The sequence below is a fragment of the Glycine max genome, chromosome 5, assembly GCF_000004515.6.
Source record: "Glycine max cultivar Williams 82 chromosome 5, Glycine_max_v4.0, whole genome shotgun sequence".
Lineage (NCBI taxonomy): Eukaryota > Viridiplantae > Streptophyta > Magnoliopsida > Fabales > Fabaceae > Glycine > Glycine max.
The window spans coordinates 2,349,048-2,374,488 of NC_038241.2; the positions used below are offsets into that span (position 1 = coordinate 2,349,048).

General features: G+C 33.7%; 2 protein-coding genes and 1 pseudogene across 2 annotated transcripts; 1 reads left to right on the top strand and 2 right to left on the bottom strand.

Annotated features, from left to right (window-relative positions):
- Positions 1-6,055: 6,055 nt before the first annotated feature.
- LOC100789725 (uncharacterized) lies at positions 6,056-11,084 on the bottom strand. Its single transcript, XM_014775429.3, has 4 exons — positions 10,683-11,084; positions 9,837-10,152; positions 8,243-8,402; positions 6,056-6,814 (listed from the first exon to the last, which is right to left on the bottom strand). Exons 1-4 carry the CDS (start codon positions 10,857-10,859, stop codon positions 6,346-6,348), a joined length of 1,122 nt encoding a protein of 373 aa, XP_014630915.1. The 5' UTR covers positions 10,860-11,084; the 3' UTR covers positions 6,056-6,345.
- A 2,282-nt stretch (positions 11,085-13,366) lies between these two features.
- Positions 13,367-15,398, bottom strand: LOC100790265 (pentatricopeptide repeat-containing protein At1g74630-like; annotated as a pseudogene).
- Positions 15,399-19,048: 3,650 nt separating this feature from the next.
- Positions 19,049-22,617, top strand: LOC100809531 (protein SET-like). The gene is given in 10 exon segments (NM_001255177.1): positions 19,049-19,234; positions 19,434-19,556; positions 19,649-19,699; positions 19,890-19,961; positions 20,155-20,268; positions 20,370-20,431; positions 21,128-21,188; positions 21,297-21,353; positions 21,479-21,514; positions 22,365-22,617. Coding segments are annotated over 10 exon segments (771 nt in total). The 5' UTR covers positions 19,049-19,117; the 3' UTR covers positions 22,443-22,617.
- Positions 22,618-25,441: the final 2,824 nt, after the last annotated feature.

A 25,441-nucleotide genomic window follows, 5' to 3' on the forward strand; every position in this document is an offset into this window, starting at 1 on the left:
GTTTTTTAAGTTGTTTTATGCTTATTTTTTGTGTTGTCTTAATTAGTATTCGACATGGCGGTGTTTTCCTCAAGAATTTGGTATTCTCTTCTGTTCCTTTGTTCTTTTATGTCTTTTTATAAACTATCCAAATATATATGTCATTAATGTATTAAATTCATTTAAAGGAAGTTTTTGTGGAAAAAGGAGTAGAAACGGGGGAAGATGGAAAATCTATATCTATCTATATCTATATATATCTATATGTCTGTAGAACAAAGGATATGCATGGGTGGATTAGGAACCTAATTTCTTTTCACCTAATTTTTTTCATCTTTATTTCTTATTACATACGTACGGAGTATTATTTATTGCATGTCATTTTTTTGGCTCCTTAAGTTTTCATTTGTTTTGTATTTATCTTCGTTCCTCTTTATATATACATCCAAAATGCTAGCGAGGATGCATGGGATATTTTTTTAGGAGAGGATTTGTATTGTTGGCGCGCTAGCTAGCTGGAGGTGAAAGTGAACTTTTAAACAAAATTTGAGACACTTTTCAATATATATATCAGAAGATAACAAGGTCGTAGACTTTTGAATGGAATGTTGGGGGGATGGTAGGTGGGAGTGAAAGGAGAGATTTTTTTAATGGGAAAAGAAAAATCCTTCATGAGTTGAGGAGCTATAGCTAGCAACTATGCTAATAATAGAGATGAATAATGCAGTACCTTACCAAAAACAGGATATGCATGCTGCATGGAAGTGGGAATTATTAGAGGGGTATGCGTATGGTCCTTTTTCAATAAATTTTGGTCAACGCTTCCTAGCTACTTGCATTTTTGTGCCTCCAAGTTGCGTTTTCTGCAGACAAGAGGAGGAAACCACAAAGCATTTAATCTTTTCTTTCAGTTGGCTAGTATTTCAAATGTTGCTACATGAAGATTGTAATAAGTTGCATTTTCTGTAACACTACTGTGCAAAATGGCTTGGATAATTTGTGTTAATGTAATTGCAGTTGTTTGGTCTTACTCTTTATGACTCCGTAAGAATGACATTCGTCTTGTTTAGAAATTCTGGTGTGATCAGCGCTTATATGTTCTAGAAATGGTTAAAGATTTTGGACCTAGTTTAGAGATCAATTGACAGTTTTTCTTTTCCTTTATTCGATTGGGCCTAGGAACCTTACTTCAACTCTATAAATATTAATTTTAACCAAACTTCCATGAAATAGTTTGGATACCCTTGTATTGACTTCAATAAATTTTGTTGCTGATAATTTATTTTTTTATAGATATATGTATATGGTTAGAAATGAATTAAATTAAAAATCCTAATAAATAACTCCAAAGATGATAATTTGCAAGCAAAATTCTAATAAAACATACTTAAAAAAAACACAAATTAAATCACCCGTTGATTTGTTTTATAACTTATATTTAAGCCTAGCTATCCATATCTAACCATCTTGTAGGGTAAGAATTATTTCTCATATATATATATATATATATATATATATATATATATATATATATATATATATATATATATACCACCTTGAAATCACTTATCTTACTTTATGTCACATCAATAAAATCATGCATTCATGTATGGATAACGATATTTGGACACCCCTAAATACTAAATACCTCATTAATTAACATCTTAATTTATTTTTATCATTCTTTTTTTTTTCTCTTCCTCTGTCTCTCTCTAGGTGTCTTAAACATTGGATGTCCGTTTATTTTCATCCTTTATGTATAGCACCAGATTGGAGCGTCCTTGCATGAATGATGGTTGATTCCGAGCTAGCCACCTGATTTCGTCCTTGCATGACGAAAATATTTTTTTCGGTCAGCAATGAATATGTTATATTAAATACACCAGAGATGCTGAAGCAATTACAGAAGAGTTTGAAAGGCAGCCAACATGGCTATACAGCTCGGAATAACAAATAACAAATTCTACAAGAGTTTGAAAGGCAGCCAACATGAGATACTAATTGGATATTCAATAATCTATACCATCTCCACCAAATAGCTTGAGCCACTTTGCATGAGAAAAGAACATGCATGTGAAATATCCTCTTCACCTTGACCAGACAAACAAGAAGCCAAGTCATCCTCTAAGTTAAATTTGTCTTGTATGAAGATTAATCTTTGTAAGTAACCTATCATACAAGACTCTTCAAATCATAAAAGAGACCTTATTTGAGATTTTGATTTGCCATAGCCACTTAAACACTTCCTTTTCATTTGATCCTACCTTTAAATTATGCAAGGCTAGATAAGTGGATTTAACCTTGAAGGTACATGGTGAGTTCAGGGTCCAAATCCAATACTCTTTTCCATGGCCTCCAATATTAGCATTATTAACCAAGGCAAAGAACTCCTCCACCAATTGCTTCTCCTACTCAAACCAACCTCTCCTCCATCTAAACTCTTAAACCCATCTACCATCTCTCTCCATTGACCCATCTTTTCTTCACATTTCTCTTTTTGTTCCGAATTAAGGAACAACCTTGCAAATTTATGTTGCAATCTCTTCCTCCCACACCACTTATCCTTCCAAAATCTAGTATGTGACCCATCTCCAATTTTCCATTCCATCATATCAGTCAAACCACATATCATTGTCTCCTCCACGCACCTTTTTTATGTCCCTCCATCAAATAGACTCATTAGATGTTGTACCATGGTCAATCAATCCTTGCCAACTCAAATACCTAGAATCTAACACTCTCTCTCAAAGCTTTATCTATTGTGGAAAAGATTCCACCTCCATTTACTAAGTAATATTAAACAAAGATAAGCCATTGACACCTAAGCCACCATTCTCCTTATGACAACAAATTTTCTCCCACTCAACCCGAGATATTTTTTCCCTCCCATCCTCACAACCCCACAAAAACCTCCTTTGAATATTCACCAATTTCCTAAAGATTCCTTTTGGATTTTTTTTATAAAGAAAAGATAAAAAGAAAAGGGGTAGAAAAGTGAGTACCAAATTAATCAAGCATACTCTCCCGACAAAGAAAATATGTTTTTGTTTCCATGATCCAAGTTTCTTGTCAAATTTGGTGATGATTGTTTCTGAAGTCTCCAACCTTCTAGGATTTGCACCAATAGAATACCCAAATACACAAATGGAATAGTCAAAATTCTACAATTTAAGTATTTTGAGAATTTCTTCACATCTTCCCTTCCCACTCCAATACTCCCAAACCTACTATTGTGGATGTTCATTTTCAAGTCGGATACAAATTCAAAGCATCTCATTATACTTTTTAGAACCACCACATTATCCACATTGAATTCTCCCACAAAGATTGTGTCATCTGCATATTGTAACAAATTCACCTTCACTTCCTTAGCCCCCACTTTAAAGCCTCTATAGAATTTCTAAAGACCGCTTCTCTCATCAAATCACTTAAGCCCTCGACCACAATAGTAAAAAGAAAAGGAACTAATGGATCTCCTTGTCTAATGATCATATATGGCTATAATATATCTCAACCTCGGAGAGTCTTGCACCTACACGACCTTTCTATATATTCCAGTTTCTTCTATGATCGTCTAGTATGAAAAAATTGTTCTTTTCGTATATATGTCTCCTCTCTAAATAAAAACAGTTCTTTTTCTACTCACACTTATACTTCCTTACAAACTCTCACATTTATATATCCATACATTAATGAGATTATATATGATGAAATTCTCATAATTTAATTAGACAATGTATATATTGTTGTTTGTGTTTGACACTTGAGTCCTTTAATCAATGTCTAAGATTTGATCTCCACTTTAGAAATGAAGTCCCAACCGATCAAGGTGATTACTTAGGTACCAAAATAGAAGTTCCAAATACTTCTATGTTGTAGCCTATAGCAATACAACTAATTAATGTGGGCAAAAATGGTTGATAGCATTAAAGAATCCTCCCACGGTAAAAATAAAAAGACTTAAATATGTTTTAATCTTTTACATTTGGGTCACTTTTATTTTTAGTCTCTCAAATTAAAATTTATTTTTAGTCTCTCAATTTTAAAAAATATTATTTTTAGTCTCTCTTCAACTATTTTTTTTATAGTTTGGATGGAATGTGATGATTTTTTATTGCAGAGAGAAAGAAATAAAATTTCCTAAAACATTTAAATATAAATCATATCATTTTAAAATTAATTTTAATCTAAATATTTCATAAAATCAATTTTATTTAAAATCAATTTTGTTAACTCTTCTTTAAACACAAACTATGTGTTGTTATATAACCAATTGTGTTGTTTTTTCCATTCACTATTTTTTATTATATCTCATTACAATTCAATTTTAATTCACAATAATCTATTATAACCAATTTTGTGTGCATATAATTGACTGAATAGTCAGTCCATTATAATTGATTATACAAGACTAAAGTATTTTCATTTCTAATCTTAATTTACTAGTCTCCATCTATACAAACCAAACAATGTCATAGTATTATTTCATTTGAATTTCACTTCTATCGGTCTCAAATCAAATAATCCAAAATTCTACCATATTTCCTATCGATTTCTCTCATCTCTATTCTTCTCTTTCCCATTTCCATCTACTTTATTTCTTTCCCTACTATGCCATAAAGTTTTAGACCTATTAATTAAATTACAGCCAGATAAAAAAAAAAAAAAGTTTTTGATCCGATGCTATGTTATATCCACGCTTTGATGGTTTTCAAGAATACATTCGCAGATCTATTAAAAGATAACTATGGCAGAATCTGAATATTCCTCATCGTGAACAAAAATACCAAATCACGTTCCATGCTGCTTTGCATCAAGAAATTATGAAGAAAGGAATTACTGTTTCATTTCTTTATTACCACCCGATGACATAACAGTGATCCTGTATCAATATGACAGCATAGCTGCATAGGTTACTCATGTCTGAATCGCACGTTGAAAGCATAGGGTCTATGTATGAGCCACACCTTACATAAAAAAAAATAAGAAAATAAAAAAAGCGTAGCCTCTAGAAGCATTCAGATAGGAGCCAAAAGGTAGCGACTAACATCAGTAACATGTCATTCCCATGATGCTCAAACGGGCCTAAATAATCGCGTACAGTATTTTTTTATTTTTTTTTATGATCCTAGGCCAATCACAGAAAACATTTGACCCCACTACAGAACAAGGTCGTCAGTGTGAAAAAACATGAATAGGCGTAATTAAATTCTGCCCACCTGTAATCTTAGTGCATGAAATTAAGCATCATGATTAACGGTGAAAAATTTTCTCTAATGTAATCTTGATTATATGATATACAGAGATTTTTTTTGTATTACATTATGTCTTTATTTATTTGGTTTTGCACCGAGATTTGAGTTATTTGCTCTGGCGTACGGTATTTTGTTTTATATTGAGTTGGTATAGTTGATGGGTTGCATCAAATTCCCGGAGAGGAAATAGGTAAGTGAGAAAACACAAGAAGAGAAATGGACAAGAAATAAAAGTTGTTTGGTAGAAAAAAAATACAGTAAAAATAAAAAATAAATATTTAAATTGAAGTGATTTAATAAGTAAAAAAAAAAAAAAATGGGACAAGCAGCCTATCCCAGGATGTTTCAGCAAAAAAAGCAAGAGAAGGCATTTCCATGCAAATCTTCTCATTCCAGAGGAGAATTTTTTGGCCATAAGACCCACCCACTTTTTTGAATATTTCCCCACGTTTTCTGAGATCATCACATTTCTGCACTTCTCTTCGTCCCCTCTCTTTTGCGCTACCAAACGTAGCCCTTGGTTCCTAATATTTGATACATCTTGTACTATAGGTTACTTACAACTTACAAACTACTAATAAATTTATATGAAATATAAATAAATATAAAACAGAAGTTTCTACATTATTTTAGGCTAAATTAAAAAATAGAGACAGCTCATTGAAATAATAATAAATAGAACTGTATTTTCAAGTTGATGACGAATGTTGTTTAATGACCACAATTGAAGTTGCTTTTAAAACATAAGGATTATGGATGAAAATAAATTAGACTATCTGATAGGAACTTATGACTTGAGCCTATATTAGGGATGAAAAACATTTTGTTCAAATCAAAGGGGCCTTAATATCTTTCAACTGAGAAGTTATGTTCAAGTCATCAGCCCAGTCGGACATGATAATTGTAAGCCTTATATACACTAGGGTTTCTATAATAATCAAATAAAATCACACTACATAAACATGTATACACCCTTGGACAAACTTTTTCCATCAATTAGTATTTGTGCCTCCAAAAGCTACACCAACATACTGAAGGGAAAAGCTGCAGAACATCAATGAGATTGATATTCCCCGTTTGATAGATAAATTGCCAAAAGAAAATGTCAATTCTAAGCAACAGTGCCAAAATATTCTTGCAAGAACTGATAAAGCTCTTCTGCCACCAAAGCAGGATACTCCTCTTGGGGAAGAAGAGCACCTGGCACTTCCACAAACTTGCTAACCCCTTTAGCTCCCTTGAGAGCTTCCATCTCAGCCTTAGACCTCTTGGGAGATCCTTTGGTTGATACAACCAGCACAGGTGTCTTTCCCTCCAAAGCCGCGAAGAGCTCAAGGAACTCCTCGCGAGATGTAACAGGATCTAATTGACCAGTCAGGAACGCGGCAGGCAAGTAACGTGCTCCCTTTCTTTTGGTCAATGCATATCTGCTTTCCACAATTCCTGGAGTCACATTGTCAGGGTTGGCATATACATGGGATTTGTACTGTGACTGGATTGCGTTCTCGTTGCTCACAAGCATGTTATACATCATCCAGCCAACAGCAGGGGCCTTTAACGTGCCTCTTAGAAGACCATACCTGTCAGGTTGATGAGGAAGAGAGAACAAATGTCAGTTATGTTGTGAGACAAGGTAAGGTGATCGTCACATACAAGGCTCTTGGAATATATATCAATGAAAATAATACAGTATTATGGGAAATCAAACGAAAACTGATGGAGGGAAAAATAGGAAGATCATTTAAGAGGCACAGTTCATTACATTGTTACCATGAGCAAGGAGATATATACACCATAGTTGTTAAGAGTCGCAGTATTTACAATTTGAATCACATAAATCCATAAGATTCAGAAAGCTAACAATTTATATCATGTGATGAATTGCAAATGACTTTGAATCATGCAATACATGCATGAATCGGTGTGATTTCATATCACCAATATGAATCAAACGATTCTACAATTCTTTATTATTATTGGTCATCTTGTTGCTGCGGCTTTGTTTCATCAATTCTCACCAAAAACAAAATTGAAAAATCATATAGAGCTTAAATTGTCAAATAAAAAGATCTATTGGAACAATGCGGAGCACACCCTATTTGATTATTCCAGTGCTCTGTTTTAATTATTCAGACACAGTTGCTCACTCCTTCACTCTATGAAACTTGTTTGGCTGTTCCATTACTCAAGTTTTATTCTTCTAACACAGGCTTCACACAGTCACTATATAACCTTATTTGGTTATATCATTGTTTTGTTCATTGTTACGAAATATTGGCTTTGGGCGGTCACTTTATGTGTCTCCTAACTCCTAAGGCAAAGAAAGGGTAGAACATTGTACTGTTCTGGACGATAGATTACACACAAAACATAATTACAGTTTGATGTCTATCCTAATGAGATAAGACTTTTGTTGTTGTTGTCATCTATAAACAATGTCATGCAGTGTTCTTGCCATGAGCTACCCGTACCATTTAGTGGGAACATACAAAGAATTACAACTTGTGAGTTTGCTTGGGTACTTCTGTGTCATGGGGTCTTTTGTTTATTAAGTTCTATCTAAGTTGATAGTGAGACTTGGTTGTGACTTATGACTTAAAATTTTGCTTGAGACTAGTTGTTACTATATAAATTGTTTTCTCAATTCCCGGTTTAGCATTATTACATCGAGCACCTAAAACATTTAAACAATACATTTCAAGCTATTTTTCATTTTACCAATGAATCTTACAATTCAATAGATTTACAATTCAGGATTAAAAAATGAGCCTGAAGATTCACGAATCCAAATTTGATAGACACAGATATAATAAAACCAGCACTGTATCCTTCTATTGCCTCAACAATTACAAAGAAATTTACCCTGAAGTTAATTATTTTAAATTTCAGTATAGAAATGTTTAAGCTAACTGGCTTAAATTTATTTTCCTTTCAGTAGAAACTAGAAAGCAATGCTACAGTATTTGGCAAGGAAAAGTATGTATGCTTAAAAGAGAGCATCAAAGTACCTTGTTTCCATATTGGAGTCTCGACCAAACACAATAGGGAGTGGACCAGCCCAAGTTGGTGCAACAGCAGCTATAGCTTTGGGCTTCACCAGACCCTTTTTTGCAGCACGGGCTACTATAGTTGCAGCGTGTCCTCCTCCAAAAATTATCAAATCATTTTCTAGTTTAACATGAACTATGTTAGTCATAAACACTAATCAATACAAAGACAGGACATATTCCACTACTCGTATAAACAAATATGCATCCCATAAAAAATTCACTCAAACAGAAGACAATGAAACAAAAGACATACTTGGCCCCCACAATTCATAACGTGTCACAACAGATAAAACAACATTAAAAAACATGGTAGCATGAAAATATCTACTTAAAATGGATACAACAATCCCTAGCTCCAGTGTGTAAAGACCTTCTCAATTTCCTAGAGCCAGCTTGAATGAAACAAATACTCTACGGAGATCTTTCATACCCACCACCACCAATCAAAAACACTAGAACACGAAGAAGAGCAAAACCAAAAGCCTTAGAAGCCTGGCAAGCAGGTATGAATTATATATTTAAAAACAACATAAAAGAATAACTTAGTAAAGTTTCTCAAACACATAATCTACTGCACTGAAAGTTGATTCCTCATATCCAACAATTAAAGGGGAAAAAACGAAACCAAAAGCCTTGGAAGCATGGTTGTCAAAATTCTCGAGTTAACCCTTAAACTCTTCCGATTTTACAAGTCTACACAGACAAAATGAGTTAACTCTTTAGTAAACTCATGTAAACTCGCATAAACTCTCGGGTTAGGTAGCGAGTCAGCGAGTTTGAAATCAACTATAATTCTTACCCTCCATAGACCCCACAACGATAATGTTTTTCCATGACTCAAACAATTTGAAGAAATTAACTCTTTTTTAAAATGTTTTCACTTTAATAACTTATGTTTTTATAAACTTATATATAATTTGGTCATATATGTATTTTCATATTATTTAGTACTAACGTACTGTTACACTTTATTATTGTGATTTTTTATTTGGCCTTATTATGCAGTTCAAATGTTAAATTGTTGTTGTGGTAAGAGTATTTTGTTAAGTCTATATGTCATTAATAGATTTTTAATATTATTTTTCTAATATGTAAACTCTTACAAGTTTACAGAAGCTCTGTGAGTTTAAGTAAACTCTTGAGTTTGACAATCTTGCTTAGAAGCCTGGAAAGCAAGAATTATATATTCAAAAAACAACATAAAAGAATTATTTAGCAAATTTTCTCAAGCACATAATCCAATGCAGTAAAGTTGACAATTGGATTTTAGTCTCTAAACTTCTTAATTAACTAAAAAGTCATGCATAAATAGATAGAGAAGTAAACAAATTGAAACTGCCCAAAACAAGTAAATTATGAAATTAATTATAAGCAAATATTCTTAAAAATATATGGATAATATCATCATAATTATTAATTGCAACCTAATTATACTACGTTTTTATACAATGATGTTAAAAGAAATATAGTTCAAAACCATAAAGATTAATCATGTGTTAAGTGAAAATTATTACAAAATAGAATGCCTCCCCCCCCCCCCCCCCACCAGTACCTGGTTGTTTCATTGGTCCATTGGGTGAATTGATGAAATCAACCAGAAATTTTTCCAAGACATCAGCGTTGTAATCCATCTTTGGCCGATCAGAATAACCCAGGCCAGGCCAATCAACAATAGTTGCCCGCCAATTGGTGTTGCCATTACGTTGAACAATGTCTCCAGCCACTAGTCTCCATTCCTCGACCATGCTAACATCAGAAATGGTTGGCATCATCAAGATATTTTGGGGAGGCTCCGGACTCTCCTTTACGTGCTCCTCGTAATAAATGTTTATAAAATTGTCCTTGAACTTCCATTGCCAATTGCTAGTCTGATGGGTAAAGGAAAAAAACCATGTATGTGAGGCAAGAAATGATTACAAATTCTAACACAAGTCTTCGAAATTTTCAATCACAATTAACCAGGAATCCAAATTTCAACCTTTAATAATCAAATGAAAAGACAGTAAGCCAATGAAGCAAAACCAATAGAATGTTTATTGCATAAATCAAATACATAATGGACATCTGAATTTCTGATAAACTGTAGTCTTGTTTCTTAAATCCTAGTAAAACACTAGACCTAAAAGCACACCTATCAGTCTGGTTTCTTACTTTATCCTTTAAATGGGTGAACGTGAGAATTAAATTGATCAGTGTTAAATTGATGAGAGAAAAACAAAATTTAGCAACGAAGAAATACACAATCATTCCACTTTGCCCACATGTCCAATGAATAATCTTCCACACATCCACGAATTCAGTACAACAATTTAAGGAAACAGAGAAAATAATTTGGAGAACACAATTGGTAAGAATGGAATAAAGCCATCAACAGTTAGAGGGGCTAGTCGAATCTCACCTTCAAAGGGGAGGATTTGTCGTTGGTAGAGACGTTGGAATAATCCAGAGTAGTTGAAGCCCAAATCTTTACGGGCTTAAGGAGTCTGACAGAGTGAGGGTAAAAGGGTCTACGAATTTTGGAATAAAGGTTCAATTTTGGGGATGAAGGAGGCATAAATGTTGCGGAGAGAGCCATTAGAAGGGATAGTGGTGAAAGCTGAAAATGAAGAATTCAACAATGAGACCTAAAGTTCAAGGTTAGGATTAGGAACACAACCGTAGCAGAAAATGCTGACCGCGAACTTGGTGAGATTTTTGGTCGGGGTTGGTAAAATCACAGTCACAGCTATGCTAACTAGGTGTCCGACACTGTGTTTCGAAATATCTCATCTATCGTTCATGCTGTTTTCGGAACAGAAAACCAACACATTCTGTAAAATATTTGTATTAGTAAAAATAATTTATTTAAAAACATTGATAATAAAAAATTATACTTTCAAACTAACTATAAAATATATTTAAAAATGTGCTGCTTCTACTTTTCTTTTAAAAATAACACTTAGCCATAAAGCTTCTATAATACACTTAAAAACTTATATGCATTAAAAGAGTTTTTACAAGTTTGTTTAAGTTTATAAAAATGATATATGATTTTTTTAAAAATTTTTAATCTATTTCAAACTTTCAATACATTCTATGGAAAAACTATTAAAATATATTTTTAACTGATTTTAATAAATTTCCCAAGATAACATATAAATAAACTCCTTTTATTAAGTAAGAATGTATTTGGATAAAAACATAATTAAGTAGTTCATAATAACTTATTAACTTATTATAGGAGAGTTTTTTTTATAAGTTAGTAGCGAAACTTGTTAAGCTAAGCTAAAAACTTATATAGAGATCATGTGTTAGTTTAATAAAAATAAGTTTAACCAATAAGGGTGTCATTATTAGTATATAATTTTGTCCCTTAGTCATGCAATCGTGATTTTAATCTTTGACTAGTGTATATGAAAATAAAAATAAGCTTAATTTTGTACAAGCTCTTTTAATTTTTTTTCCTTAATGCTTATTTAAATTATTTATCTAAACCTGATCATTATTTTTTTTAAGGTTTAAATAAATGACTAATTCTCATAAGCACGTAAATATTTTGGTCTCATAGCTTCTTTTGTTGATTTGATTGATTATATTTGCATTTTAATTTTATGCTAGTCCATTTGCCACCTGCACTATATTTGGATTCGGGAAGTAGTAAGAAGAAAAAATTGGTTGAAAAGGATGCTGAATAAATTTGTCATGCTCATCTTAATTATGTCCTCTTATCTCTGCATCATGTCCCAGCATACAACTTCCATGTACAGTAAAGTGTGCCGAGTAAAAGGATGGAAAATATGAAGCAAAAGGAGGGTAGATTCTTAAATGTAGCATATTGGTTTATTGTATAATAAAATGGATGCAGCTGTAACTTGCTAGTGATGTAATGCAGTAATGAAATATAATTTATATATATATATATATATAATAGCTCTGCCTTGCCCTTTTTTAGCTAACATTTCCTTTTGAATTTTGAGGAAGAGAAAGATATTAATTAGTGGAAGGCTCTATTTTTTATGAACATCAAGGATATTTTTTATCTCCTTTAAAAAAAATAGATATTTTCTAACTAATAACAATAGACTAATCTCTTCCTAAGAGTAAAGATTATCAAAATAGGTTTTTCTTCTTTTTACAAAAGATTTTCTCTACACAGAACTAAGAATCAAACCTGATAAGCATGATTAAAAGACCTAACTATCTACTAACTATGTTAGACTTTCTTGTTAATTCAACTATAGGCGTCAACTAAAAAGGTCGAGGTATAACCGGTCATTAGAAAGTTCACCAAATTTATATAAATGGAGAACACTCTTATTGCCTTGTCTACTAGCATTTGAGGTATCATGGATGCCATGGAACTATGTTCACTAAACCGTTTCAATGAATTTTTCATCATCTTCTCATTGAAAATGTTCCTACCACAACTAGGAGCCGCCTCTACTATCATAGACCACTTCATTTCACTGCTGCTACTACAACAACTGCAACCTCTCCCGGCCAAACTATTTCTGCAAGCCGTGATAATGGACCAAGGGCATTGTCCTCCGTAATGTCCCTATAGGCAACAATTACCACTGAACTCCAATTCTAATGGCATGTGGGTGTCCATAGATTCAATCAAACCTTGGTTTAGAGGCGGGTGCACTGGAACAAGGAGCAAGGGATCACTATGGTGATCATCATCACCATGAAGAATTGAAGTGGCTGGAAAATCTAAGTGGTGTGGCATTTGGGAGGCCTTAAGCAACAAGTCCATCAACTAATTGAAACATTCCATGTTTCTTTGTCTCCAAGAATCATTACCATTGAGGGTAAAAGATATGTTTGACAATTATTTTTGTTGTGACCATAATTATTGCATTTTGAATACCTCAATAAAGTGTTGCTCGTTGCTCCTCTCTAGTTTGTATGACTTTGTTGGTCATCATTTTCACTTCTTACCTCTTTTTGTCTTCCAACAGGTGTCATGTACTCTAGAGTCTAGAATGATGGTAGAAAGACCAATAGTTATTGGTTATATTTCTTCTCATTTAATGAGCATTACCATTTCACCATACTTCTCCATTAATGGCAGAAAAATCACTTGACAGGACAACTAAATGCTTCTCTAGCGGCCATTTTATTATACCATCATGCATCGCACATCATGTATATTAAATTTTTGTGATGTCGTCAGTATTGAACTAATAAGCCAATTAGGTGAAAATCAGGAAACAATTGTGAGTTTTCCTTATAAACTAAGGCAGTCAAGTCTAGATAAACTACTACCTCAATCACCTCTGTCACCAGTAATCTCTGCAAGAACAAAATCCATATTTGAACGAGTGGAAGCGGCTTCTATCTCTCACAATGACTTCTACTTTATAAACTTAAGAAATCAGCTTCATCACAGTATGGCAGTCCCCACAAACCCTCAGGTTCTTCACAATTCTTAAAATCCTTCCCTTGGGAAGTTTTGCTATTCCAAAAGCAGCAGCAAGCTTCTCACTGTGCTTAGAAACTGAATCTTCTTTTTCTTCCTCTTCAATATCATGCAGGACACTCCTTAGCTGTGGTGCATAACCTGCTTCTGTTCTGAGTCTCAACATTATTTCCCTCTGTTTATCACGAGCCTCTTCCGTAACCTCATTAGGCTTTTCACCAGCCACAAAACCATAAATGACCTAATCAATTTCATTCATGCTCCAACCAGGAGTTTTTTTCATGCTATGTTCAGTCATCATTCTTCTTATGCTGGAAACATCCTTCCATTTCCCTGCAACGGCATAAACATTTGAGAGCAGTACATGATCACCAGAGTTTTCTGGATCCATTTCAGCAAGCCTTGCTTTCACAAGCTCTGCCATTTCAATATTACCATGAATGCTACAAGCCCCAAGGAGAGTCTTCCAAATGATTGCATTAGGAGAAACTGGCATTTCACATATAACTCATAGGCCTTCTGCAACCTAGCAGCTCGACCATACAGACCAACCATGCAACCATAATGCTCCATGGCAGGCTCAATACCATACTAATTCTTCATCGTAGAAAATCAACCACACCCTTCCTCAACCAAGCCACTATGGCTACAAGCATACAGTAGCGATATAAAAGTAATACCATCTGGCCTAACTTCGGATTCTTCCATCTCATGAAAAAGCTGTATTGCCTCTTCTCCACAACCATGCATCGCAAGTCCCGCTATTATTGATGTCCAAGACACAATGCTTCTCGCCACCGGCATATTCTGAAAGACTAACCTAGCCATAGCTACATTCCCACACTTGGAGTAGGTATCTATGGTATCTATGAGAGCATTATTTACAGAACCAACATAAAGAAACCCAGCTTTCTCCACAAACCCATGTAAAATCTTCCCAAACTCAAACGCCCCAGCCTGTGCACAAGCGGACAGCACCCCAGTGAGGCTCACCTCATTTGTCCCAATTCACTCGCGCAGCAACTCCCTGAAAAACCCAAAAGCCTCGTCAAAACAACCATTATGAGAAAACCCAACAATCATAGTGCTCCAAGAAACCTCATCTCTCAGAGGCATTTCAGAAAAAACTCTCCTTGCCAATCCAAGCTCGCCTGCTTTGGCATAACCAGCAAGCATCGCATTCCACGAGGTCACGTCCCGCGCGCCTTCCACGTGACCACGTTTGGTTCAGACATTTCATCGAACACCTATCGCGCGGAACGGGAGTCCCCGCATTCAGCATACATGCTGATCAACGTTGTCCCGACAAAGATGTGGGCGTCGAAGCCGTGGCGGAAGGCTTGGGAATGCAGCTGAATGCCGGGTCTGAGGTGGCGGGAGTTGGCGACGCCTTTGAGGGCGAAGGCGAAGATGAAACTGTCGGGGGAGAGGGTGGGTTGACGGCGGAGTTGGATGAAGGGGTGGAGGGAGGAAAGAGGGGTTTGGGAGAGGGAGAGAGCACGAATGAGGGTGTTGTGCATGAAGGTGTGGGGGTTGGGGAAGTGGTGGAAGAGACGGAGAGCGTCGGTGATGGTGATAGCGCAGGGGAGAAGGAGCTTGCCGAAGACAAAAGGGTCTGTGAAGACCGGTTTTGCAGATTTGGGCGTGGATCTGCTTCGTGGGTTTCAGGCTGCTGCACCTGCTCAGCAGTGAAACCCATGCTTCTTCCATTTCCTAAACGGATAAAACATAAGTCTTGAACTATTATAAATGATAAATATCTAAATTCATTATAGAGTGATGCAATCATAAATTGGTCAAAAATACAAATTTAGTCCTTAAATTATAGGATCATGTCATTAAATTTAATTTGTGAGATTATTTTCATTAAGTTATAGCGTTCAAAGATTAATTTGATAATAAATTATATTTTGTAGGATCAATTTGATATTAAATTATAAAGTTTGAGAATCAATTTGTCATTAAATTATTTTTAATATTAATTTGTTAAATTTTTTATATAGATCTAAATTTGAATGTTTCTTCTTCCAATGATCAATTTGTCAACGCCTCACACTTTTAAGGACAAAATTGACTATTTATACCTGGGACTGGATAAACGGGTTCAGGTCCATGGACTGACCCGCAGTTCGCGCGGGTAACAAACCGATTTTTATAAATAGTTCATGGTTATGCAATATTTTTGGGTCCGCCCCGCTTAACCTATGGACTATGTGGGTTTGGCCCACGGGTTGCCCGTAAGCCCACTCAATCCATGATTTGAGAATCCCACCAAATACAGCACCTTAAGACTCTCGCTTAATCTAGATCTTTCATTGTTGACTTGTGATATTTTGAGCATCTAAATTACAACTATGACTTCCAAATCGGCATTTAGTATTGACTCACGGGTGTTTAACAAATATCAAACTAGGCTTCTTGGTGATAATGTGCAACCCTTTATATGTACTAAAAATTGGTTACTAGGATTTGATGAGCAAGGTAAATAATGTGTAATAATTGTTGTCTTTTAATCACTTAACTTAAGTTTATTCAAATATTTATTATCGTTTTGAGTTTTAAGAAAAGAATATGAAGATGTGGAGATGGTGAAGGTTCAGGCTACTTCAAATATAGAATCATTCGTAAGAGATGTTTAATTTTCATATTTTAGATTTATTGTTTGGATTTTTTTGTTAAGACATTATTTATTGATGTAATTGACTAATTGTTGATATTTTATTTACATTTGTGTTGAACTTAATTTGATTGTGTTGCATTTTTATTGAAATTGAAATTCTTTTAAAACTAGATCTGCGGATCGGCCCGTTTGATCTGCGGGATCCGTGGGACGGGGACAGACCAATTTATTAGATCCGTATAAAAATACAAGGTGGGCTGACCCGGTCCGCTGCTAATGCGGGCTTACGTGGGGCGGACCGACCCGCTTACCCACCTCTATAATTATACCTATTATAAAACAAAAGTAAAATAAAAATTAATTTTAATTTTAATTTCTCATGCCACTAAAAATTAAATATAATTTTATTTTAATTTTCTGTTAACCAGATTCACTTATAAAGTATCTCCAAATATTTATGTTCTCTCACTAAAAAAATATTTATATTCTAAAGCAATACTATGTACATTAACGCAAGTACTAACGGTTTGTGTTTTTTTATTGGGATTCGAATCGTGACTTTAAGTATGTAAAAAATCGTGTTTGAAAGAAAAAGACTCATATATGCGTTTCGACAAAGATTAATTACTTTTGACAGGAACTTCTTCCTACTAATACCATAATCTAAAAAAAAACTCTGTACACATTCTCACCTCAAGCAGATATTTGCTCAAAATTGTTCACTTGATTTGTCAACATAACTCCGAGCAAAAGAGAGATCGTATGCCCTGTAATGCCATCCAACTTTACACCCTCGTTTGGTAAACAAAAAGGAGTGTAGTAGAGAATAATGAAAGTTAGTGATGTTCTTATCATCAGTGTATCATCATCTCGGGATTGCAGGATAATTCTGTTCCTCTTTAGCTACTTGTTACACAATAGTACACAAGAATGATATTCTTCATCGATGAAACTAAAATTCTTCTGCTTCATAAATCATAGCAGATAGGTCTAAGGAGAAATTATTAAGTGACCTGGATCAACACATATTCATGGTCCTAACCAATGATTACATAATAGTACATATTTAAATTTTACAATTTACCGTAGGACTCATTCTCTTTGAAAATTATCAGACCTTCATAAGGGGAAGTAAATGTAGGGCGGAAAGCTAACTACTCAAGGAGGTCAATTTTGAGACATTGAGCATATGAATCTTTCATCCTGACTTTGTTACCCACGCTAAAATTCCCAACAATTAATCGAAAGATAATAGGTGACAGAGGCATTTCCTCACAGCTTTTCTTATGCTTGCTTTTTTTTCCTTGGCTTTCTGAATAAGCAGAACCTTCTTGACAATATGAGAGTAGTATGTTCTGACATCAAAATGATGCACATATGTTTTGCTGGTAAATATGTGATACATCTACATGAAGTTTATGCAAATCCTGTATATGGGTTCCTTTGTCTGATTTCCCTGAAGCAAGAAACAGTTTTTGGGATCCTGTGTGTGGGGAGTTAACCTGCAACAAGAGCACCCCATTGACATACCTACACTATAGATAGCATGGAGAAAACCAAACTGCAGCTACATTTTTGAGGCAGATAGCATCAAGTCAACATATTTCAAATACAAAGTTTGGCAACACATTTAAAACATTTCATCACACGGCACAAAACCAGTTGTGTAAATTATGCTCATTCTAGTAGAATTAAGCTTCAGATGATTCAAGTGTTTCTCTTCCCTATCTCTTCCCTATAAATCTCAATATAATTAGCTCTATGTAATCGTATTACTTTTATATATTAATAAATAAATGGTGCCATTGACAGAGTCATAAAGAAAACGTTGAGAATGAATAATAAATTCCAAAAAAATTGAACAGAAAGGATGTATGCATAGGATAGACTACCATTAGAATAAATACTGTCTACAGGTTGAATATTTACAATGTGTTGTATTGATATTTTTAAATATACGAAAAAATTAAGAAGTATAAACCAAAACAAATGTATAACATATATTCAAGGAAATATTTTAAAATTATTAAAAAAAATACATAATTAATTCATGTAAAATATTAAATTTACGTTTTAAAATAAACATTTTTAAAAATTTTAAAAATAAAAAACCAGTTTAAATAAAATTAAACTAAAAATTAAAAATGAATCACACGTTTTTTTTTTTTATAAAAGTTCTATTTTTTAAGTGTGTTATTTCTTTTAAAGAGTTGATAAGATATAAATTATATAAAATCATTCAAGCCAAATATATAAGTAATGTTAGACTTTGATGTTCCAAATATCCTTTTCTTTAAAAGTAGAAATTCCTTCATATAACTTTTATGAAAACTATTTTCAAAGTGTTTGTGATTTTTTAACATTTTTGTTCATTAAAAAATGCTTTTACTTTTAGAAAACTCTTAAAATTTTATTTGATTCTGAATTCTTCATTTAACAAAAAGGGAAATTAAAAATTAAAAGATTCGAATGAAAATTATTCCTTCGTCAAAAAGGGAAACTATAAAATTAGAATAAATATATTTTTTTGACAGAAAAATTAGAATAAATATTAAATACTGTGTAAATACATATAAGCTTGAATATTAACCATTTATGTATCCACGTCACCTTTTTCAAAAGACGAAAACACCCCTCAATGTACACTTGTCCGAGATACCCTATTTATACTCGTCAGCGAGAATTTCGAGCCTAAACCCACAAAACCCTAACCATACACTACTTTTCTTTTTTCCTACACTTTTTCGCTTGGCTTCCTCTGCCACGCCAAACAATCCCAGGCTTTTGAAAACGCGCGTTTCAGGCGAAGATGGTTGGCGACAACACGAAGAAGTTGATAGTCGCCGAGAATTTGGAGGATAGCATCGACGGCGAACTCGTCCTCTCCATCGAGAAGCTGCAAGAAGTCCAAGACGAGCTCGACAAGGTTTCTTTCACCATTTCCAATTCCACGTCACCATTCTATGCTTCTTAACTCTCAATTTATCAATATCAATTGAATTCATGTTTTCCACCATTTTAGGTTTTCATGATTCATAAATTTTATTGGTTCCTCGAATTAACGTAAACCTAGCGTAGTATGAATTCTGTATTGATGATGAATTTGAATTTGAATGTCGTTGTAGATCAATGAAGAGGCGAGTGATAAGGTCCTCGAAGTAGAACAGAAGTACAATGAGATAAGGAAGCCAGTTTACGATAAGCGAAATGAGATCGTCAAATCTATTCCTGATTTCTGGTTCACTGCTGTGAGTTTATTTCTTTTTGCTGTTAATTTGATTGTTGTTATGATGGTTAAACATTAAAATTTTGATTTATCTTTGTTTTGCTTGTGGTGTAGTTTATGAGTCATCCTGCCCTTTGTGATCTTCTGAACGTAGAGGATCAAAAGGTTTGGCTTCTTTCCTCACGCTTGCTGAAGTTTTGCGATTATGTTAAATTTTGTTAGATTCGGTTTATTTATTTACTTAGGGTGTTTTGTGAGGTTTACATGAGAGTGCATCCAATGTTTTTATTCCTTTGATTACTGATAATACCTGTTGATGAAGTTTAATTCATTTCCGGCATCCTTTGTTTGGTAGATATTTAAGTATTTGGGTTCTCTTGATGTTGAAGATAATAAAGATGTCAAATCAGGCTACTCAATCACCTTTGTAAGTTTTCCTTGCTCTCTTTCTCACCCTCCCCGAAAATAAAAATTCCCTTGTCTTTACTTAAGTGGTGCTTTTCTTTGTAGAAGTGATTTATGGCCTGTGTGAAGTCATGCTTGTTTTATTCATCGAAGAATAACCAGATGTTAATTTTCTACTGACAAAAATGACCAGTTTTTAATTATTTCTTGTTCAGAATTTCAATCTCAATCCCTATTTTGAGAATGCAAAGCTTACAAAGACCTTTACCTTCCTTGAAGAAGGAACAACAAAGATAACTGCTACCCCCATAAAATGGAAAGAGGGCAAGGTAAGGCTATGAATTCACTTTTTCTCCCCTATCAGCATCTACAGTTTTGATTTTGCTTCTTTTTTTTTTTTTACTTTGATACATAATCCTTAAATGTACAGGGATTACCCAACGGAGTTGAACATGACAAGAATGGGAAGAAGCGGGCTCGTATTGATATAAGGTTGATGTCTAAATTTGTATTTTTATTTTTAATTTTAGAGCACGGTAATATAATAAACAAGGAAAGCCATGGTCATCCATACATTTTAGTTTGTAAATGAGGCCACTTGAGCCTTTTCTTTTTGAAAAAGGAAAACATAATCTACTGCCGGAGTTTTCTTACCTACAAATTTGTCTGTGATCACAACTTCATGCATTACATTTTGAATTGATCAATTAGCAGATCAAGAAAGGGCACCTAGTTAGTGATGCTTACTTGGAATTGGATCACTAAACCATATTCCACTTTTGATTCAGAAGACATGGTTTGCAATACAGTACCCATTTTTTCAATATGATTCTCCCTGTAAAACTATTCTATGTTGTAGCATACTTTTCTAAATGAGAATAACTATTTAAAAGATTAGAATATGGAAAGTATTGACCTGTGAAATGTTGGTAGACATAATCTTTTTATATCAGTTAGAAGTCTCCAGTCTTGTTTTGAAAGCTTAAGCAAGACATAGAATAAATTGGCAAAGCAGATACTGCAGCTTTTAATAAAACTTCTTTTTTGTGTGTGTGGACATCTTAATTATTGGTTAGTTAGTTATTACTTATTAATTATATTTGAAGGAAATCTTATTAAAGCTCCTTTCGTAAATAGTACATGGAACCAATGATTAATATTTTAATTTTCTTGTGCCAATAAATGCAGTTTCTTTAGTTGGTTCAGTGACTGTGAGCAGAAAGGTGATATGGATGAAATTCATGACGAGGTATATTTTTTTCTGGTCTTATAAAAAATTTTCCAGATTGAAGTTCTTTAGTTATTTTTTTTTTCTTCTTCACATTAGTCTTAAAGCAATATTTCACTCTAAATGCAGGTTGCAGAATTAATCAAGGATGATTTATGGCCAAATCCACTCACTTATTTCAACAACGTAAGTTAAACTTTTCACTTTTTGTATCTTCTCTTTCATGAATAGCTGTTCTACTTTCAGATTGCACGTATTTATCCCATTTATTTTTTCCATTGTGTTTCTAATGCTAATTGACTCTGGAACAGGAGCTTGATGAAGAGGATGTTGAAGCTGATGATGAGGTAATTGAAGTTCCATTTTTCTTACAAAAAGTATAGGTGATTGACAAATATGATTGGAGTATCACTTTTTATGTTTTATGGAACCTGACAATTGCTGGATCCATGCTGAATTCATCCAAAATTCAGTCAATGGATACGCAATTTAATATGCAATTATTGGAGGCAAAGTTTAATGTTGAGCATGTACAAGGCACTTCTAGCAGTCATATTTTGAACTCCAGAGGTTTAACTGAATGCTTTAATTTCTGTTCCTGTTTTTGTATAGTACAGATGTTAATATAAAGAAAACGAAACTTGAGAGTTTAGATTGTCAAATCACCAATGTGATGTAAATTCCATTTAATAACTGTTAGAATATATGAAAATATTTTATTATATCTTAAGAATATATTAGACTAACCTTAGGATTAGTTTCTCTTTATCTGTTGTGATTAGTTACCATATTGTACTAGTACTATAGATTTTATGAATATATCAAATCAAATATATAAATATGTTTTAATACATCTAAAGATAATAAACTCACTGTTTCATTCTCTTTTATCTGTTTTCCTCCCGCAATGTCTAAAAGTATATAATTTCAACAATAACAAGAGATTTTTCTGTGAAGACACAACAAAATGCTAAAAAGTTGTAATCATCATATTCATGATCTGAAAACAACAAAGAATATGAACTCATTTTAAGATGTTTGATTCCAAAAGAAAAAAAAAATGAGTTGCCCCGCTGATTGTTATTTTACCTAAGAATTACATTCTTAAAGTATTAAAGTCATGCTAACTTGTATTTTAAATTAATAATATTGCAACTTCCTAAATATCTTCATATCAAGTATAATTCTCATTGGCAGGAAAACGATGAGGATGACTCTGAAGATGATGACCAAGAGGAGAATGACACTGGGAGTGAGGATGGCAATAACAGTTGAAAAAATGGATTATGGTGCTGTTTTCTGTTTATTTATCTGGTTGAGTATGTAAGTAGGCTTTTGGGCATGGTGACCGTTGCCATTTTTTCAAGGTTTATACCCTCAATGAATGATTTGCGGTATAATATACATTATCGTAATTTGTATACAAGAAGAATCAATTCTAAATTGACAACTTGAATTCTAAAATTATGAAACATAAGTTTTTGGAATTGGATTTATAATCCGAATTTTTTTAGTATGGCGAAAGGAACTATGGAGAGATATATAGAAAGTTTATTTCTAATCGTAACTAAATCTTTCATTTTTTATTTTTTTTTGTATAGTAGAGATTGAAGCAAAATAGTTATTAAACGATTCTTTTAGTTTACTAGAGACATCTACATTTTTTTAGCTCAGATGGAAATATTATGCTTTTCCTGAAGATTCTATTAAATAGAAATAGAGAACGAAGTAATTAGAAAAAAAATATAAATTATTATAATACTGCTCTTCTAGACTCAAGGTGGAACTATATACAAAGTGGTTCTCTGATCATAATTTGTTAATTAACCTGTGAAGTTGTTTCCCTGGTTTCATCCTTCACGCACTGTTTTTTGTGATACTAGTGACATACTAGCCCTCTCTTGTGGAATTACATAGTAAAATTACAGTATTTGTTGTATATTTGGATTTCTTGGCATAAGGATTACCATTCAAGGCATTTTACCGATATTGAACCATTTCAAATGCTATGTTGATCTATTTTCCTCCGACCTGATGACTGTAGTTGGAATGATCCTTCCATCCCTTTTCTGCTGCATGTTTCATTTGAATTTATGTTAAACATAGATACAGTCACCCTTGCAGTCGTGGTCAGTTGAGACTTTTTCTATGCAAAAAGCATCAATACATGTTAACGTGTGGAGCCGTCAAATTGTGACATGAGTATTCCGTTCAGGTTGCTGCCCTGATAAAATTGTACTGTAGTTGGAATTAGGAGGAAAAAATCTAGACAATCTTCTTGAACATATCAGACTGCCTCATTAATACAAGTTTTTTGTTTTTCTTTACGTGTAATGTCGTAGTTACTTAATGCTGATGCAATAATGAGTGCTTGCACTACGGAACAAGATTGCCATATCCCAAAATTTACTATTTTCAGAAGCCTGCGAGCATTCGAATGTGAAATTAAATTTCCTTCTAGGCTCATGGAATTCAAGCGTACCTTGAACCTATGCAGGCAATTCTAGGTATTCTTTACAACGTCGTTCGTGGCACTCCCAAGCTTTAGAATTTAGGCATTTCTCAAGCGCTTGTCCACCGATTTTAATACGATTATTTTTATGCATATATCGGGATATGTTGAATTGTTGCTTTATCTCTGTAAGAAATCAAGTTTAACTACGGTACTTTTTTTGTTTAACTTCCACTTGTCCACTTGTAACTACGGTACTTTCATTTTAGTTGCACTCTTTTTTTTTTTTCTTTTTACAAATCTTTTCACTGTTAGAGTGTATAATGTGAGAGGTCAACCCCAAAAGTTAGCTCAAGAGGTGAGGGTTGTCCCTCACTTATATATTCTAATGTGAGATTATTTTTAGCCGATGTGAGACTTTGATTATTTTCAACACACCCCCTCACGTCAAGCACTTCTTAGACTTAATGTGTGAACAACAAATAGTGGGTGTTTGTGATCACATCGGTTGTCTCAATCTTTGGAGTGCAGCTCATATATCTGTTGGACAACTTCATGTCAATTGGTTTTAAGATGAAATCTAACAGATTCTATTCATCAACTCGCATGAATAACATAACCGGTGGGTGACTTGCGTTGTTAGTAGTTGAAATGTTTATTTTATCGACAGATTTTACCAAAATACTCACAAGGAGTTTTTTTATAAAAAAAAATACACAAGGCTGAAGGCTCAACCGGAAATATACTACACGGTTGGGCTAAACCATGCATTGACTAAGCCCGATCCATATATTGGGCCAAACTCGACAAACATCTTTCAATTTTAAACTCGAAGTTTCAATTTGAGACGAGAGGCCATGCATTCTGGGGGCACATATATAATGTGATGTTGATGTGGGTGCTATTATGGACTTAAAAAAAGGTTGTGTGTGGTATTTCATGAGTTTCTGTGCAGTTTACCACAGGCAGCATGTATTATTATTATGCTATGACAATCTCAGAAGATTGACTAGTCAGTGGCCCCTGGATATTGGCAATGTACTTGCTAACGAAAAATCTTTTTCAAAGTTGAATAGAGTGAAGTGAAGTCACCAGCTCAGCTGAATTGTACTAGTGCACTATGTCTATACCCATACATAATCAAAGGATATTTGTTACCTTTTTGGTTGGTTGGTGCTTTATGAGTATGTTTGCAATGCCCAGTGGAACAAGTTGGGATTCATTCTTCAGTAGCCAGCAATGTTTGTTGCCTCTTCTAAAATTGTTGCTTCACTTGGATTGTAGATATCATCATAGAGACACATCGAAGCAAGGAGAGACATAATTCAAAATTGAAGACCCACGTGTTTTATATATATATGGACCACAAATTTTGCACCACATTAAATCAAATGGTGGCATTTACGAATTGACCATGACGTAGTATGCAGGTGAAAAAGTATATATAATGCGTTAAACTTCAAGTCAACATCAGTGTTCCCAACTTGGCCTCAAGGCTGGCTGGTTGCTACTCATCAATTTATTCACTTCCTTTTAGGTTTTTTTTTTCCTTCCCCTAATTGAGTAATTTTCGATCTCATAGTTAAGCGTTTTTCGTCCAGGAAAAATTTTCTGTATAAAAATAAGTAATTAGTCTAGTATGCAATGTTAATATAGATAAGGAGAATTAATTAATATGCATCGTCAATATAGTTTTGTGCTTACATTCACTTTCTTAAGAAGAAAAAAAATCTTCAAATATAATGAAATCTGTTGAGCAATAAATACTTGAATAGAATATCTTTATCAGCGAAACTTTGAACTATCATTAAACAATTTGCAG

What these genes read in the sequence shown, in the direction of transcription:
- LOC100789725 (XM_014775429.3), bottom strand. Translation starts at nt 10,859, where the DNA reads ATGGCTCTCTCCGCAACATTTATGCCTCCTTCATCCCCAAAATTGAAC. An exon ending in ACAAATCCTCCCCTTTGAAG is followed by an intron (nt 10,153 to 10,682) that starts GTGAGATTCGAC and finishes TTTACCCATCAG; the next exon opens with ACTAGCAATTGGCAATGGAA. An exon ending in GACTCCAATATGGAAACAAG is followed by an intron (nt 6,815 to 8,242) that starts GTACTTTGATGC and finishes TCAACCTGACAG; the next exon opens with GTATGGTCTTCTAAGAGGCA.